At 42.5% G+C, this 17,919-nt stretch overlaps 1 protein-coding gene across 1 annotated transcript in view; it reads left to right on the top strand.

Moving 5' to 3' along the window:
• The window catches only part of LOC132394768 (low-density lipoprotein receptor-related protein 1-like), a 1,611,265-nt gene that overhangs the window by 677,130 nt on the left and 916,216 nt on the right, over positions 1-17,919 (top strand). Inside the window, exons 9-10 of the mRNA XM_059971176.1 lie at positions 3,057-3,246; positions 16,500-16,643. Coding sequence (XP_059827159.1) covers positions 3,057-3,246; positions 16,500-16,643 — 334 coding nt within the window. The remainder of the gene's footprint in view (positions 1-3,056; positions 3,247-16,499; positions 16,644-17,919) is intronic.

Here is a 17,919-nt window from a genome sequence, read left to right as displayed (position 1 = left end):
TTTGTGTTTAAGTTGATTCACTGACATCTCTTAGAGTAATGCAAATCCCAGTAATCTAAAAAAAAACAAAATCCATAAATCCCACCTTGTAACAATCTGTATATCTGAGGAGAGCATGCACAAACCAACATGAGTTGTGATTTAAGACTTCATACTTCGCTGCTTCCAGCAATCCAGATTCAAAGTTGTACCGATAAAACTGTCACAGGAAATTCATAAAATTTGTAGAATTATTCCAAAATATATGCGGAAAGTACTTTATCAACATTTTTTAAGACTTGTTCCTACAGCTGAAAGCGACTCACAGAACCGAATTATGAATATATTTAGGATTTCTGTTTTGTGTTAGACCTTGTGTGAGGGGTCAGTGCTACAGTAGGCCCACTATTCATATCATAAAGGAGGAGAGGAAAAAGATTTTCTGGTTAATTGATTAGATTAGATTAGATTAGATTAGATTAGATTCAGCTTTATTGTCATTGTGCTGAGTACAGATACAAAACCACAGAAATGCAATTAGCATCTAACCAGAAGTGCAAAAGAATAGTATTATTTACAACATAACTGCAAATAAAAAGTAAGTACTACAGCACACAAATATAAAAGTACGGAGACAGTCCAATATGGGTGCAATACTGCTTAGCGCTGTGATGTGAGGTTCAGCAGAGTCACAGCCTCAGGGAAGAAGCTCTTCCTGAGCCTGCTGGTGCAGGAGCGGGGGCTCCTCTAGCACCTACCGGATGGGAGGAGAGTAAAAATTCCATGGTTAGGGTGAGATGTGTCCTTGATAATGCTTTTCGCCCTGCCCAGGCAGTGTTTATGGTAGATGTTCTCAATGGTGGACAATTGGGTGCTAATAATCTGCTGGGCAGTTTTCACCACACGCTGGAGTGCTTTACAGTCTGATATGGTTCAATTGCCATACCACCCTGAGATGCAGTGGTGAGTATGCTCTCAACGGTACAGCGGTAAAAGTCTGTCAGTATCCTGGGACAGAGGTGCTCTGCAGGATATAAAGGTGCTATTGCGCCTTTTTGATCAAGATGGAGGAGTTCAGGGACCAGGTGAGATCCTTGGAAATGTGGACACCAAGGAATTTGAAGCTTGATACACACTCCACTACAGCTCCGTTGATGTAGGTGGGGACATGAGTGTGGCTCCCAGTACGCCTGAAGTCCACAATGATCTCCTTGGTTTTCTGGGTGTTAAGGGCCAGGTTGTTGTCGGCACACCACACGGCCAGATGCTGGACCTCATCCCTGTAGGTCATCTCATCATCTCTTTTGATCAGGCCAACCACCATGGTGCCATCTGCGAACTTGATTATGGAGTTAGAACCATGTACAGGAACACAGTCATAGATGAAAAGGGAATACAGAAGAGGGCTCAGCATACAGCCTTTATGCATGCCAGTGTTCAGGGTGAGAATGGAGGAGGAGAGGTTGTCAAACTTAACAGATTGGGGTCTGATAGTCAGAAAGTCCAAGGTCCAATTTCAGAGGGATGAGCTGATAACAAGCTGGTGAAGTTTGGCGATCAGCTTGGAGGGGATCACAGTGTTGAATGCTAAACTAAAGTCAAAGAGCAGCATTCTGACATAAGAAATGGGGCTGTCCGGATGGGTCAGGGCAGAGTGAAGTGCCGTGGAGATGGCATCCTCTGTTGACCTGTTAGTGCGATAAACAAATTGATGGGGGTCAAGGGTAGTGGGCAGACAGGATTTTAGATGTGATTGAACCAGTCTCTCAAAGCACTTTGCAATGACGGGGGTGAGTGCAACTGGGCGGAAATCATTCAGGCCCGTGGCAGTGGAATGCTTCTGCACTGGCACGATGGTGGCGATCTTGAAGCTTATGGGGCCAACTGCCCTGCACAGACTCTGAGCACATGGCCAGGTATTCCATTGTTGATGGATTCCATTCCTTTTTGCTATCCACAGGAGTTTGTGAATTATTCTTTGCAGGACTGCACAGGAGTAGTGTTTTAGACCATTGTCACTCAAGGTGGTTTTCCAAGCACATGCTTCATTTCATTGAACATGGATGGATGAGGTACAGGATGGCCATCAATTTTATTTGATAGTAGCACATCCTGCTCCTGCAGTTTTTATGCACTTCATGAATTATTTTGCACACGAAGAATTAATGTTAATTATTGAAACACCTTTTGAAGATAGAGTTCTATGGAAAATGTTTCAATAGCTGTCAGAAAACCCATGTTAAGTAGAAAATGCTGTTAATAACCATAAGAGCCTGAGGCCTAGGAAGAGGATTAGGCCAATGCCTCCGCTCACAACTCCATCGATCCAGGGTCAGTCCTGATTTTTGGTGGCATATATGTGGATTTCTCACTTTTACTGCATAAGTTTTCTCCCATGTCCCAAAGTTGTGCTCTACATTTAATTGACACCTGCATGTTGCTTCTTTCTGTAAGTTAAGAGTCAAATGGATTAAAGAAAAATGAGAGAGAATAAATTGGAGGAGCAAAGGGCCATTTGGAGGGGCTGGGGGTATAATAAAAAGGATGCATCAATGGTAAAAAAAAATAACTGCCTCTCACAGAAGGTAAGTAAATTAATGAATTCTGTTCTCCAGTAGATGCACTTGTTGGAATAGTACAGTTTGTTTTTGTTGGCAACAGATTATTGGTCAATTCTGCATTTCTGACAAAGCTTTCCAACAGTTTTAAGTTTCACTCTAGAAATTAGCCATACATTTCTCAAAAAAAAGTGATGAAGAGAAAGTAATTATGTTTGAAAAAATATATCTGGGTTCTAATATGAAACATCTGTTCAATAAAAATGTTCTGCTTCATATATTACTTTGCTTTTTGATAGTTGTTCCTACAAACCGATTTTAATAGTAGAGTTGCATTGGTTGGATTGAAATAATCTGTATTACATGAATTTTATAACCCACCCATTTGTTGCTCAGCTATTTCAGCTTAATCTTTGAAATGGTAATGGTCATACAAAATGGATGAATGACGGTGGGCTGTTATGCAATAAATTATCCACCGACAACAGATGTTAAAACTAAGCTATATTTTACTTGCAGGTTCGACATCTTTACAGTTTGACAGTGTTTGAAAACTTCATTTATGCCATCAACTTGGATAATTTCACTGCCAAGTACAAAGTAAGCATCACAAAAATAAACAGATTCAATGGCACGGACATCGAAACACTAGCAAAGCTGGAGAACGGTGGAGTTGTACATGTCTATCATAAACTAAGACAACCATTGGGTAAGCCTTTATATTCCATTGCATAATTTCTGCTGTCTGCACCCTAACTTTGTTCTCTGTTCTCAAATATCCTGAAGGGTATTTTTTCACAATTTGTTTTTAAACCCAAATTCGCTCTGTGGTATCATTCAACCATTCTAAAGTAAGTTTCGAGTTAAAAATTGAGCATGAATCACACCTATTTAATGCCTGGTGTTGTATGTATATATAAACACACTTCTGAAAGTCAATTCTGTTGGAAATAATGGGACCATGTTTTGGAAGGTGTTCAATTCAAAGTTCAAAGTCAATTTATTATCAAGTATGTATGCAATATACAAATCTGAAATTCATCTTTCCCACAGTCATGAAACAAAGAACCATGGAACCAGCCCTAACAAAGATAAACTTCGAACACCCCTCCCCTGCACTCGCAAAAAAAAACCATGCAGACAGCAACAAAAAAAAGAGTGAAAACACAGAATATAAAGCACAAAAAATACATTTCAGTACAGTTCAGCTCAATGTTCATTATCTGCGCTGATTTGAAACTTGCTCAAAAGTCGTAACAAGAGAAGAGTGACCAGAACCAGAACTAGAAATAGAACTGAATTAGAGTCCAAATCTACAGTCCGCATCAATTAAATCTTGTTCTGTTATTATCCACCGGCGGTACCAAGGGAGAAGGATCACTCAAACGCAAGGACCTCAGGAAAGAGAGATTATAATGTAATATTAGACAATATTATGGCATGCACCTAATGCTAGTGACTACGAGCATATTTCAATACTGAAATTGCACCCTTCCCGGTGGACAGGAATCCACAAGACAGCATTACTGAAAACAATAGTTTAAAGTCAACCTGATGTCTGCAAGTCCACAAGTCTACATGGGACTAGGGGCCAGAGGCAGCCTGTCCTGAGTTGGAGGTCTTTGGGTGGGTTGGAGGGAAGAATAGGGCTTGTTTTGCTTTGGTTGTTTCGTTACTGTTGTTGTGCTATTCTGTGAGCACGCTAAGCATGCTATGTTGGCACCAGAATGTGTGGCGATGCTCAAGGACAGCACACAGCACCTCCTTAGTTCGTGTTTGTTGCTTAACACAACAACACGTTTGAGTGCATGTGATAAGTAAATGAATCTGAGCCTGAACCTGACCTGCCTGTTTAGAAAAGGTGAATATGGAAATGGTACATAACCATTGGATTTTATTTTGAGGAGATCTGTGTTGCATGGTCTAGCAGGATTGTTGGAGAGCTTGTTGCTGTCCCAGCTGAATGTTTAAAGTTGTCATTAAACACAGCATTATCCATCACCCGAATTTGACCTCAAGGTATATAGTGGAAATGTTGAAAATATTGAAAAGTTTTGTGAAGGTAATTCCAGGTAACATTTTTGCAACAGGTTAGAAAGTTGTGTGCTGGAATCTTTAACTCAAAGTCATCACCAAACAAATGAGAAGTGAAGGTAAAATTGAAACTTTTGTGAAGAAACAGGGTAAAATAGGTGAAGAATTTTTTTTTCACTTAAAATGATTCGCAGAACTAGTAGAGAATGTAAATTTAGCTTTCTCAGAGATCTAACACAGAAATAATGTGTCAAATGACCTCCATCAGTTCTGTAAAATGGTATTATTCTGTTTCAAACTGAATTTGCAATTCATAATGAAGGCAATCATATCTCCCTAGGATGAATTTGCACTGATCAATTCAGATTCCATCAAAGAAATCCATTACATATGCACATAGGAATAGAATGAACTTCTGTGTAATATATATTCACCTGTTTTCTATATGCTAACTAAGTATTCCTATCACTAAGTGTGTGACTGCAGAACATTCAGCATGTGTAGCTAAACTGAAATAAAGGACTTTTTTTTGTAATATTTTACCCAATTCCCAATAGTTGTGGAGTTCTTTGAACCCCAGGCATATAATAGTTGAATACACAGTTCCCAGTGTTAGAGAAGAATTTCTTTCATACTCATTAAAATTTCAAAGAGCCAACATATCAGTTATACCCGCAGAGAATTTGTTAGTGTGGGTGAGAAGTTAGCGTGGAGTGAGTTCCAGTGTGCAAGGGAGATGTACTAGGGCTGGTGGGAGGTGAACACTGGAATTATTCCAATGATTCCATATAGTGTAGAATGCAGTGAAAAATTAGCCCTCTCTATAAATTTCAAGTTGAAATATGGTGAAAAAGGAGATGAATAAAATTCTGATGAGCACTACTGTACTTTGGTCATGTGAGGATTATATTCCCTTCAAACATCCAACAGAGGATGTTTGCGTAAAAGTCATAGGCTTGACTCCCCAGTAATGGAAACAGAAAATGCAAGGATGACCTGCCCTAGGTCATTGCACAATAGCTACAGGCACTTACTGGTTAGCATCTCATCTTTTTAAGTTTCCTGATTTACACATTCAATTTGGAAGATGTGTAACTTGAGTGCAAGTGAAAATGCGGCAAGCAAGAGAGTTCCTAGAAGCGTTGGTTTCCGCAAACAATTCTGTGAACAAACGTATAAACCTCGATCCTATTTATGAGCCGATGCCGGCAGAATTCCAGACCACAAGACATGAAGTTTGCCAAGCAGCCAATCAGCGATGAGGTTTCCTCTCCATATCACAACTGAGTTTCAGAAAGGACATCCAACAGCTGATTGAAAAATATACAAAGACCAAGCATTTGGAGGGCACGCCACATTCAATGGCGCACTGACAACATCTCCTCATATGGTGATGAATTGTTTGCAAGTAAATTGCCAAGATCAGAGAACCACAACCCAACCATAATAATCAATGCTTCACTGAGACTGCTTACTAGTTTTGTGGAAACAAGTAATTTAGGATATTCTGAAGGGGTTTGGAAGAAAGCTACCATGGTCATAATGAGTGGCAACCTAACTTTCTGCATGAAAAAAAAAGATTAGACCCTTGTGGATGGTGGGGAGAGGAAAGTGGTATTGGAAAGGAAGATCTGGAGATTGAAGTCCTGATGCTGGGAGGGGTGGGAGGGATGGAGGAGCGTGCTCCTGTGGGAGAGTGATGTAGGTGGAACTGTCAACCTGATGGTTGTATACAGGTTCCACATCTTGGGCAGGAAGTGATCTGGAGACTGGAGAAATGTGTAAGGGATGGCTCTAACATCAAGGCCTTTAGGAGCGTACCCCAAAATTTAGGGCTATTATCATGGTTGGGCAAGTCTCTTGAGGCCTAGTGTGAAAGGGCTTGATTTTGCATAATATTGGAATAGTAATCAATTAAAAAAACATGGTTGATCAAACATTTATGAAAGGAACTTGTGAAAAAAGGACAACATTTCAAAATGCTGCTGAATAAGAATAACAGGGTAAATTGCAGATAAGGTTTAGGGGAAAAACTCATCTTTGCAAGAGGCTGTATTGTAGTGGTGTGCTACACACAGCGCTGGAATAATGACACGCAGACTGTGAGTTGCAGTTGCGTAAAAGCTTTATTCAAACTTCGCGGCCTCGCTTTTAAGCCTTCCCATTTCTGCCCTCCCCGGGCAGGAATGCTATAGTGGGCGCATATTCACAGTCCCTTCCTGTGCGCGGGCTTTTCTCCTTGCTGGTGAAGAAAGCCTGGCACCCTTTTTGCGGCCGGCCTCTCTGCTGGCGCACGCCATTTTGTGAGCCGGTTCGAGTGCACTGGAAAGAGGGTCACAACATAACCCCCCTCCCCCAGAACCGGCGATACACCCCCCAATGTCCACAGTCTGAGTCGGTCTCTGTTTGGGAGGTCTGCCTCTGTGCCGCGGTGCCTGAGCTCCGACCGGCTGCACCAAGTCCACGTGGGCCGGTTTGAGTCGGTCCACTGTGAAAACCTCCATTTCCCCCCCCCCCCCCCCCCGATGTCCAGCACGAATGTGGACCTGTTGTTTCTGATCACCTTAAACAGCCCCTCGCAGGGCCGCTGTAGCGGTGCCCGATGCTCGCCCTGGCATACAAAGACAAACTTACAGTTCTGCAGGCCTTTGGGTATGCAGGGCGGGCTCTGCCCATACTGTGAAGTGGGTACGGGGCCCAGGTCACCAAGCCTCTCACGTAGTCTGTCCAGGACTGCTGCGGGTTCTTCCTCTTGCCCCCTTGGGGCTGGTGTGAACTCTCCAGGGACGACCAGGAGTGCGCCGTACACCAATTTGGCCGACGAGGTGTGCAGATCCTCTTTGGGTGCAATGCGGATTCCGAGCAGGACCCAGGGAAATTCGTCTGCCCAGTTAGGTCCTTTCAGGCAGGCCATGAGAGCCGACTTCAGGTGACAGTGGAAACGCTCCACTAGTCCGTTCGACTGTGGGTGGTAGGCAGTTGTGTGGTGCAGCTGTGTTCCCAAAAGGCTGGCCATAGCTGACCACAGGCTGGAGGTGAACTGGGCACCTCTGTCGGAGGTAATGTGGGCCGGTACACCAAAGCAAGATACCCAGGTTGCGATTAGTGCTCGGGCGCGGGATTCAAAGGTGGTGTCGGTAAGCAGGACCGCCTCTGGCCATCTTGTGAACCGGTCCACGATAGTCAGGAGGTGCCGCACTCCTCATGACACTGGCAGGGGCCCCACGATATCCACATGAGTGTGGTCAAAACGCCGGAGGGTGGGGTGGAACTGTTGCAGTAGGGCTTTGGTGTGCCGCTGCACCTTGGCTGTTTGGCATTGCGTGCACGTTTTGGCCCATTCACTGACCTGCTTGCGGAGTCTGTGCCAAATTACCCTGTTGGAGACCATCCGGATGGTTGTCCTGATGGAGGGGTGCGCTAAGTTGTGAATAGAGTTGAAAACTCGCCGCCGCCAGGCTGTCGGGACGATGGGGCGGGGTTGGCCGGTAGCCAAGTCATACAGTAGGGTCCTCTCACCTGGGCCTACGGGGGTCTTGCAGCTGCAAACCAGGGACTGCAGTCCTGTAACTAGGGATCTCATCGCCAGCCTGTTTCGTCTCCGCCAGTGCTTCATAGTCTACCCCCTGGGACAGGGCCTGGATGGTAGGTCTGGATTGTTCGTCCGCCACAACGTTGTCCTTTCCCAAGACATGCTGGATGTCCGTCGTGTATTTGAAGATGTAGGACAGATGTCACAGCTGGTGGGACGACCAGGGATCGGACACCTTTGTTAACGCAAAGGTAAGTGGTTTGTGGTCCGTGAACTCGGTGAAGGGCCTACCTTCCAAGAAGTACTTGAAATGCAGGATTGCCAGGTATAGTGCCAACAGCTCCTGGTCGGAAGCACTGTGTTTGAGCTTGGGTGGTCGTAGGTGTTTGCTGAAGAACGTCAGGGGTTGCCAGCGACCCTCGATGAGTTGTTAATAGCACTCCACCGACTGCTGTGTTGGATGCATCCACTGTGAGGGCGGTAGGGACGTCTGTTCTGGGGTGCACTAGCATCGCCCTGTTTGCCAAGGCTTCTTTGGTTTTAACGAAAGCGGTGGCGGACTCCTCGTCCCAGGTAATGTCCTTGCCCTTACTCGACATCAGGATGAACAGGTGGTGCATGATTTGGGCTGCTGAGGGGAGGAAGCGGTGGTAGAAATTCACCATACCCACAAATTCCTGCAGGCCTTTGAATGTGTTGGGTCGGGGGAAGTGGCGGACCGTGTCTACCTTGGCGGGCAGAGGGGTTGCCCTGTTCTTAGTAATCCTGTGGCCCAGGAAGTTGATGGTGTCGAGTCCGAACTGGCATTTGGCCGGGTTGATTGTTAGGCCGTACTCACTCAGTTGGGCGTAGAGTTAACAGAGGTGGGACAGATGCTCCTGACGACTGCTGCTGGCTATGAGGATGTCATCCAAATAGATGAATGCAAAGTCCAGGTCACATCCCACCACGTTCATGAGCCACTGGAATGTTTGTGCGGCATGCTTTAGGCCAAACGGCATTCGGAGGAATTCGAAAAGGCCAAACAGAGTGATGAATGCTGTTTTGGGGATGTCGTCCGGGTGCATCGGGATTTGATGGTATCCCTGGATGAGGTCTACCTTGGAAAAGATCCTTGCGCCTTTCAGGTTTGCTGCAAAGTCCTGAATGTGCGGCACAGGGGAGCGGTCCGGTGTCTTAGCCTCGTTCAGTCTGCGGTAGTCGCTGCATGGTCTCCAGCCCCCTGTCGCTTTGGGCACCATGTGCAGGGGGAGGCCCATGGGCTGTCCAACTGCCATATGATCCCTAATTCCTCCATCCTCTTGAACTCCTCCTTCGCCAGTCGGAGCTTGTCTGGGGGAAGCCTTCGAGCACGGGCGCAGAGGGGTGGTCCCTGGGTCGGGATGTGGTGCTGTACTCCATGTCTGGGCATGGCTGCCGTGAACTGCGGTGCCAAAACTGATGGGAAGTCCACCAGGACTCTGATGAATTCTTTGTCTGACAGCGTGATAGAGTCCAGGTGAGGGGCTGGCAACTTGGCTTCACCCAGGGAGAATATTTGAAAAGTCTTGGCGTGGCCTAGTCTCTTCCCTTGCAGGTCAACCAGCATGCTGTGAGCTTGCAAAAAATCCGCCCCCAGGAGTGATTGGGCCACGGCAGTCAGTGTCAAGTCCCACATGAACCGGCTGGAACTGAACTGTAGCCACACTGTACGGGTGCTGTAGGTTCATATTGTGCTGCCATTTGTGGCCCTCAGGGTCGGTCCTCTGTTGCAGGTGTCGTAACTCGTCAGAGGTAAGATGCTGATCTCAGCTCTGGTGTCGACCAAAAAAGCAGTGACCCGACTATTTGTCCCAGACATACAGGAGGCTATCATGCTGGCCAGCTGCTGTAGCCATCAGCGGTGGCTGGCCCTGGCATTTCCCGGGAAGTTGCAGGGTGGGCTACAGTGGTGGTCTTAGGTGCCCCACCGCTGGTGGTAGAAGCACCATTGTTCGTTGGCCTCTGCACTCCTGCCTCTGGGTTTGGTGGGCTCAGCTGCCGGGCCTGGTCCGGACTGCTGTTGGGCGCGTGGCTTGGTGATCTGTGCGACAGACGCCCCACTCACCTTCTTGGTTTTCCACAGCACATCTGCCTCGGCCACCACCTTCTGGAGGTCACTGAAATCCACGTCGGACAGCAGCAGACGTATGTCCTCGGGCAGCTGCTCAGCCTGCTCAAACATGAGGCAGGGCTTGTGTCCTTCAGCCAGGGCCAGCATCTCGTTCATTAACGTCGACAGTGGCCTGTCTCCCAAACCATCCAGGTGCAGTAAACGGGCAGCTCGCTCGCACCATGAGAGTCCAAAAGTCCTTATGAGCAGGGCTTTGAATTCTGTGTATTTGCCGTCCTCTGGGGGCGACTGTTTGAACTCATCAACATGGGCAGCTATCTCCTGGTTGAGGGAGCTCACCATGTAGTAGTAACCTGTGGAATTTGAGGTTATCTGCCGAATGTGGAATTGGGCTTCTGCTTGTTGGAACCATAGGTGAGGTTGCAGTGTCCAGAAGCTTGGTAGTTTTAACGAAACTGCATGAACAGATGCGGCGTCATTCACCTTTGGTCCAAATATCGCTTGGACTGTCGGGGTCACCAGTATAGCGGGAATGCTATAGGGGGTGCATATTCACAGTCCCTTCCCGCATGTGGGCTTTTCCCCTTGCCGGTGAAGAAGGCCTGGCGCCCTTTTTGGGGCCAGCCTCTCTGCCGGCGTGCGCCATCTTGTGAACCGGCTCGGGTGTGCTGGAAAGTAGGTCACCACAGTATCATGTTACAGTAAAGAGCGTGGGATCCTGAACATTATTAAAATTACCAGAGATCTTTCATCTTGTCAATATACTGTACAAGTAGACAGTGTGGATAAGAAGGCATACTTCTTGTTATCCTTTATTCTTCGGGGGGCTGAGTAATGCTGCAGCCCTATAAAACTCTGGTTGGACCACACTTGGAGCACGGTGTTCAATTCTGGTTGCCTCATTATAGGAAGGATATGGAAGCTTTAGTGAGGGTGCAGATTCAGAATCAGGTTTAAAATCACTGGCATATGTCATGAAATATATTGTTATACGGCAGCAGGACATTCCAATACATCACAGTAAGTATATAATTACATATATTTATATGTATGTATATATATATATACACACACACATACACACACACACACACACACATACACACACACACACCCACACACACACACACACACACACACACACACACACACACACACATACACACATATATATATATATATACACACACACATACATATATGTACATATTACAAGTCTATATGTTTATGAGGAGCACAGATATAGTGGACAGTCAGCGCTTTCCCCCCCCAGGGTGGCAGTGGCCAATACCATAGCATATGCATTCAAGGTGAGTGAGGATTGTTTAGGAGAGATGTCAGATGTAGGTTTGTACTGAGAGTGGTGGATTCCAGGGTGGTAGTAGAGGCTGATACAACAATGACGTTTAACACAGTCTTAGATAGACACATAGCTGTAAGAAAAAAATGGAGGATTATGGGCGATGCGGCAGGGAAGAGTTAGTTTTATTGTGGAGTAGGTTTATACAAGTCAGCACAATAACTTAGGCCAAGGGCCTGCAACAAATTTGATCATCCTTAGGAGTCAGACTTCATAAAATACCATTTCTAAATTATGAATCTCATAACTGATTGGCAAAGTCTGTTTCAGAGTGAACAAAAACTTAACTTAATATCCATGCAGGGGTGTTGAACTTTTGAAAGTAGGGAAAGAAGATTAGTTTTTGCTATCATGGATTAAATTGGTATCCTAGGCCTTTCCTAACTGGCCACCACTGTGCTCACAGTTGTCTTCATTCAAGCAAAACTCTAACCATGAGGATGTTTAACTGAAAAATCAAACGCAATGGACGTCATTTGGATATCTGAGCTTCGCGTTTGTACATTTTAAAATACCAACAACTGATCTAATTACTAACACAGTTAAGCCAATTTTAAAATCAAAGTAAAATTACAGATGCTGAAATCTGAATGCTGGAGATGACATTTCAAGTCAGAGATCCTTCGTTCGAGCATCCTTGCTCAGATTCAAATTCGCTGATTGATGGGAATCCTGAAGTGTTAACTCTGCTTCTGTTTCCACTGACTGACCTAATCGAAGTTTCCAGCACTTTTTATACTTAGAACAATTTGAACATATATTTTCAAGTTCCACATCACTCTATTAATTCTCTATGGTAGTTCTCCCAAGACTGGTAACAAATGTTCAGAAACTCTATGCAAAATTAAAATTGTTTATGTTTTATGTATCTAAGCATTAAAATCTATTTATTTTAAATTATTATTTGAGCTTTCATTTAAGTGAACTTATTGAAAGATCTTGTCAAGAACATGGTCTGTTAAAATATTGATCATTCAAAAAACAAAGAAATATAATACATCTACCTCTTACTGCAGTTCATGTTAGACTTTTTATGACAGTAAACTGGATAGTAGACTTGATAGTAATGTTAGAGTCAATGGTCTCAGAATTACATCTCGGAAGTAAATGAATGGATGTCTTAAATAGTCATATGAATTTCTCCATAAATTTATGAATGGTTATTATACATCAACTTATTGGGTTGAGATTTCTGTTTAATTTTACAACATTATTGTCCAATGTATCATTTTAAGGAATTAGACAATTCCAATATTCAGTGCTCTGCAATGAAGGAGAATTCTGTTTACAGCTTTCTATTAAAATTTTAAGAAATTGCTTATATTTATTACAGTAGATTTTCAGTATGACATGGTCTTCAGCGGATCTGTAACATGGGTGAATCATCAAGATATTGTGACTTTTCAGCAGATCATATGACTGAAAACTTGCTGAGCAGAGTACAAAGTCCAAATATTTATATTAATATAAAATGATTTGTAAATGTTGGAATAAAGTGAAATATTATTTAAAATGAAATGTAAGTGCCAAAGAAAATGGCAAAGAGAGGAAAATCCTCAATAATAGCTAGGTTTTTACGAACTGAAACACTCCTTCAATAGGTTTCAATAGGTACATTTAATGTCAGAGAAAGGTATACAAAATTCATCCTGAAATTTTTCTTCTTCGCAAACATCCACAAAAACAGAGGAGTGTCCAAAAGAATGAACAACAGTTAAATGTTAGAACCCTAAAGCCCCCCACTCCCCATCCCGCGCATAAACAGCAGCAAATCAATGACCCCCTCCCCCACCAGCAAAAAGCATTGACACCCCCCACCAAGCACTCAAACATGCAGCAAAGCATCAATAAAGACACAGACTTGCAGTACCCCAAAGACTACTCGTTCACCCAGTATTCGACATACCACAGGCTCTCTCTCCCTAATAAGAGATGTCCCCATTTCACAGCGAGTGGAGAGACATAACAAAGTAACATGTAATTTCAAGGAAAAGATAACTGGGGAGGGTAAGAATAGGATGAATTAGCAGATTAATTTGTGTGTGAAAAATTTGTGCAAGAGTCAGGGTCTCAGGTTTGTGAATCCTTGGGATCTCTTTCAGGGATGGATTATTGAGGACCAACAACTTTGCAGCAGATTTGCAAGAGTTGTTGGGAAGGATTTAAAATAGTTTGGCAGGAGAACAGGAACTAGAGTAATGGGTCAGTTAGTGTAGAGATCGATGTATCATGTAAGACATGGTTCCCAAAGTGGGTTTTATCACCCCACTTGAGGCATTTTGGAGCTTCTAAGGGGGCAGTGGGGATTCACCCAGTAGTTAGGGGGACAGCTGAGGGATTACAAGCTTAATTTGAGAACTGAATTATTTATTATAAGCATGTGATCTTTGGTGCCTTATAATTAATTACAATGATCATGTAATCACCTCATCTCTTGCTATCCCAGCATTCTCATAGACTTTGTACAAAGCACGTAACAATTGTTGAAAAGCAATGTATTTGTATTTGGCATATCATGAGAAATCTGGACTGAAGAGATTGTTCTTTCTGGGCATTATTGCTGTTCACTACTGCATTATGCTGTTAGCTAGTACAAATCCCATACATTCCCATTCTGTAACCATGCAGAAACACAGTTCCTGTGCTTTTGGGTATGGCATTCAATCAGGCAAAATTCAGAATCTGCCCTTTTGAATGGTCTTGCCCACATTTCTCTGGTCCACAGCCCAACCAACATATCACTGCCCCATTTTATGTAACTTCAAGCAGACAGTTGGTTTTGGCCTGAGCTATTATGATGTCATAACTTACCCCTTTATTGGTCACAGTGCTTGAGGTTGGACTGTCTAAAAAGGTTGAGATTGGACTTACTAATTGACAATGGTTGCTAATCCATAGTAAAACTAGCAGAAGCAGGCCAAACAAAAAAGTGTATACAGTATAGTATATAGTGTCTAAAATATGGATTTATACCAGCACCAAGCAATCAACAGAAGCCAATGTGTGTTGTGTGAAAAAGTTCTCTCAAAAGACTAATGAAATCATCTAGGCTCCTTGAACTTTTACAAAGGATGCACTCTGATAAAGCAAACAAGAATTTGGCTTATCAAAAAACAAAAGAAAAACACTTCAAAACATATTTACCAGCACTTCACCACAAAACAGTAATGGCCTGTGTGCCTCATACAACATTTCTTTGCTCATTGCTAAATCTGGAATGCCCTATACAATGATTCTTCCAGGAATAAGAGGTTTTGAGTCTAAGTCACCAGACCAAATAATCAAAGCAGTTCCTCTCAATGACAACTCTGTTCAAAGACAAATAGATGAATGTCTGAGGATGTGGAAGGCATATTTTGCAACATACCTAGAACAACAGAATTTGCTCTGCAGTTAGATGGGTCTAATTTACTTAGCAAATAATCTTTGCTTCTTGATTATGTTCACCATAAAATATGAAAGCATAGTTTAAGAATTGTTATTTGTTAGGAAAGGCGAAGCAGATATGAAGTGGGAGTCATTATTTCAGGAAGTTGAGCAATCTTTCAATGAGAAGAACATTCTGCTCACCAATGCTCTTGCTTGTGCAACAGATAGAACACCACTGTGGAGTTATTACTTTCTTGAAAAAAAGCTATACCTAACACATTTACCATTCACTGTGTAATCTCCAGATAACATCTTGTCATAAAACAACCTAAGTGATCGGCTGCACAAATCATTCAATACTGTTATCACAGCAGTAAATTAAATGATGTCCAGTGCTCTCAATTCTCAACTACTTTGAGAGCTTTGAATTGAGAATGATGAACAGCTTGAATCCTTCAGGTTGCATTAGATGGCTCTCAAAAGGAAAGTGCCTGAGATGCTTTCATGCACTTTTTGAAACCGTGATAAAATTCTTCAAGGACTCAAATGCTTTATTCAGTAATCAGGCATGACATTGGTTATTTAACAGAATTATTCACAATGTTCAATTAAATCAATCTTCAATTGCAAGGAAAATTATATCTTATTAAAGTCAAATCAGTCATTTCCACATTTCTGTCCAAGTTATCCGCATCTAAGTGTACCATATAGGCTGTTGTGACCTTTTCCAGTTTCCAAGTGCCTCCAAGTTGGAAGATGAAGTAAGAATGCCAGATGATGGCCTTTAAGTTGACTGTGCCCACCTGGGTTAAGTGCATAAAGAAAAATAAGAGAGATTTCAGAATATTTTCCCAATCAAAATTCCAGATTGGGTAATAAATCCATCCCTGAACACTTACAATGAAGAATTAACGGACGGATGGAGGAAGAACTGATCTCACTTTAAAATGACTTTGAGTCAAAGCCAAGGTTCAAAAAAATCATAATGACTGTTGGGTTGCAGAAATAAATCTCTGAATGCTATCCTGCACTGTGGAATAAGGTCAAGATGGTCTTTATTATCTTTCCAACATCCTATTTAGTGAAGTGTGGTGTCAGTGCAGTTCTCCAATTTATTTCAAAACAACAAAACAGACTGCAAATTACTGAACCTGGGGATCTGAGACTCCTATGGCTACTATTCCCTGAAACTCCTTTTACAACAAAATTGTTAATTAACCCTTTCTCACTGCACAATACTAAACAGAAATATAGACATTTGCCCAGCTCATTTACTTTACCTTTGTCTGTCCTTAACGTTGAATATCCTTGAACATACAACTCTGGAGTTGGTCACCCTGGAACCGTATTTGCTACTAAATCATTTTCTTCTTTTAGTGGTATGAATTTATTCACCTTTTTAGAAATGTATGCATTTCAGCAGTGCCTTAAATTTTAGTAATCATCATTATATGAAGGAAACATTGGTTATAGTTTCTATTTAAGCGTATAGTGCAAGGGATTATTACCATTCCATCTTAAGCCATTGATTTTTTTACTGCCCATTAAAAAAAAATCTCTCATTGATTTTCTCAGTTAGAAGTCATGCTTGTGAGCTGGATCTGCACGGCAAACCTGGAGGATGCTCTGATATCTGCCTGCTCAGCAGCAGCCACAAAGCAAAAACATGTCGATGCAGGACTGGCTACAGCTTAGGAAACGATGGGAAATCATGCAAAAGTAAGTCATGACACCGTATGGCTATAAAGCTTAAACTCATTCCGCTAAAAATCTTCGCATTTCAGTAAAATATCCCACCTGTTAATTTTGTTAAATTAATAAATCGGACACAGTAATGAACAGTAGACAGACAAACAATTCAAACTCTCAATTGTCCTTAATGACAAACTTACATAACTTTTGTGCTGTACTTGTGTTGCTAGACTGCAAGTGTAGTTTTACATAAGTTCACTATTTATCGTGACAATTGACAATAAGTTTCATTCTACTGCATGGATCATATTAGAAAAATCTACAGTTTAACACATAGGTTCTTTAAGGGCTTACTGCCTTGAAGGAGCTCTTCCACTTTACTCTATGTCAGTACAGATATGGAATAATACTACTTTCACATGAAAATGAACATGCTCTAATCAACAGGTGAACATAATAAAATTTAGAAACTTTTACAATTATGAACAGTGAGTCTTACAAATAGAATCTGAAATTCTAACATACCATGATCGCTACATTCTAAGGCAGTGGTTCCCAACTTGTGGTCAACAGACCCCTCGGTTAATGATGGGGGTCCATGGCATAAAAGTGGTTGGGAACCCCTGTTCTAATTTAAAAATAGTAAGTTCCTGATGATTTAATCCTTGCTACACATGACAAAATCTTGCAGTACAATTAATGCATAGATAAAAATCTTCCATGACAATTGCGGTTCTGTTTACAAATGCTCTAGCTATAATGGCATTTTTGCTCGCCCTATTAAGGTCACATTTTCTAGGACCTATAGACTACTCCCACTTCTTTCATCATTTTCCTGCTATTCAAGATTTCAACCTAAACTGATTCTACATTATTATCCAGTGCTCCCACACCTCTCTGAAACCTTTAGCCTGTTGCTTTGGAACAGTGTATAGTCTTGAATATCAAACTCCTATTTCTTGTCTTCCTGCAAAGACATCTCCTTAATGACAATTGGATCATACTCAGCTATTGCTGTCTATGTTGCAACTTGTATTTCATTGCAATGTTATACATATTCAAATAAAAACCTTTAAGCTTAATTTTTGTTTTGATAATTCAGATATTTAAACTTTAAACAAGAGAAGTGTTTTATTTTGCTATACCTGTTTGGACCCTAGTTCAAGAATTAATCAGTAATTTAAGAGCAAAATTTTTGCACACCACTACCTCCAATGATGAATTTTCTGTCCGAATTTTCAGTCACGTGTTATGGGGGAAATTATATAAACAGTTTATTCTCTGTTACAATTGCACTGATATA

The sequence above is a fragment of the Hypanus sabinus genome, chromosome 5 (genome assembly GCF_030144855.1).
Source record: "Hypanus sabinus isolate sHypSab1 chromosome 5, sHypSab1.hap1, whole genome shotgun sequence".
NCBI lineage: Eukaryota > Metazoa > Chordata > Chondrichthyes > Myliobatiformes > Dasyatidae > Hypanus > Hypanus sabinus.
Note: the sequence above shows the minus strand (reverse complement) of the source record. Positions and strands in the feature narration are given on the sequence as shown.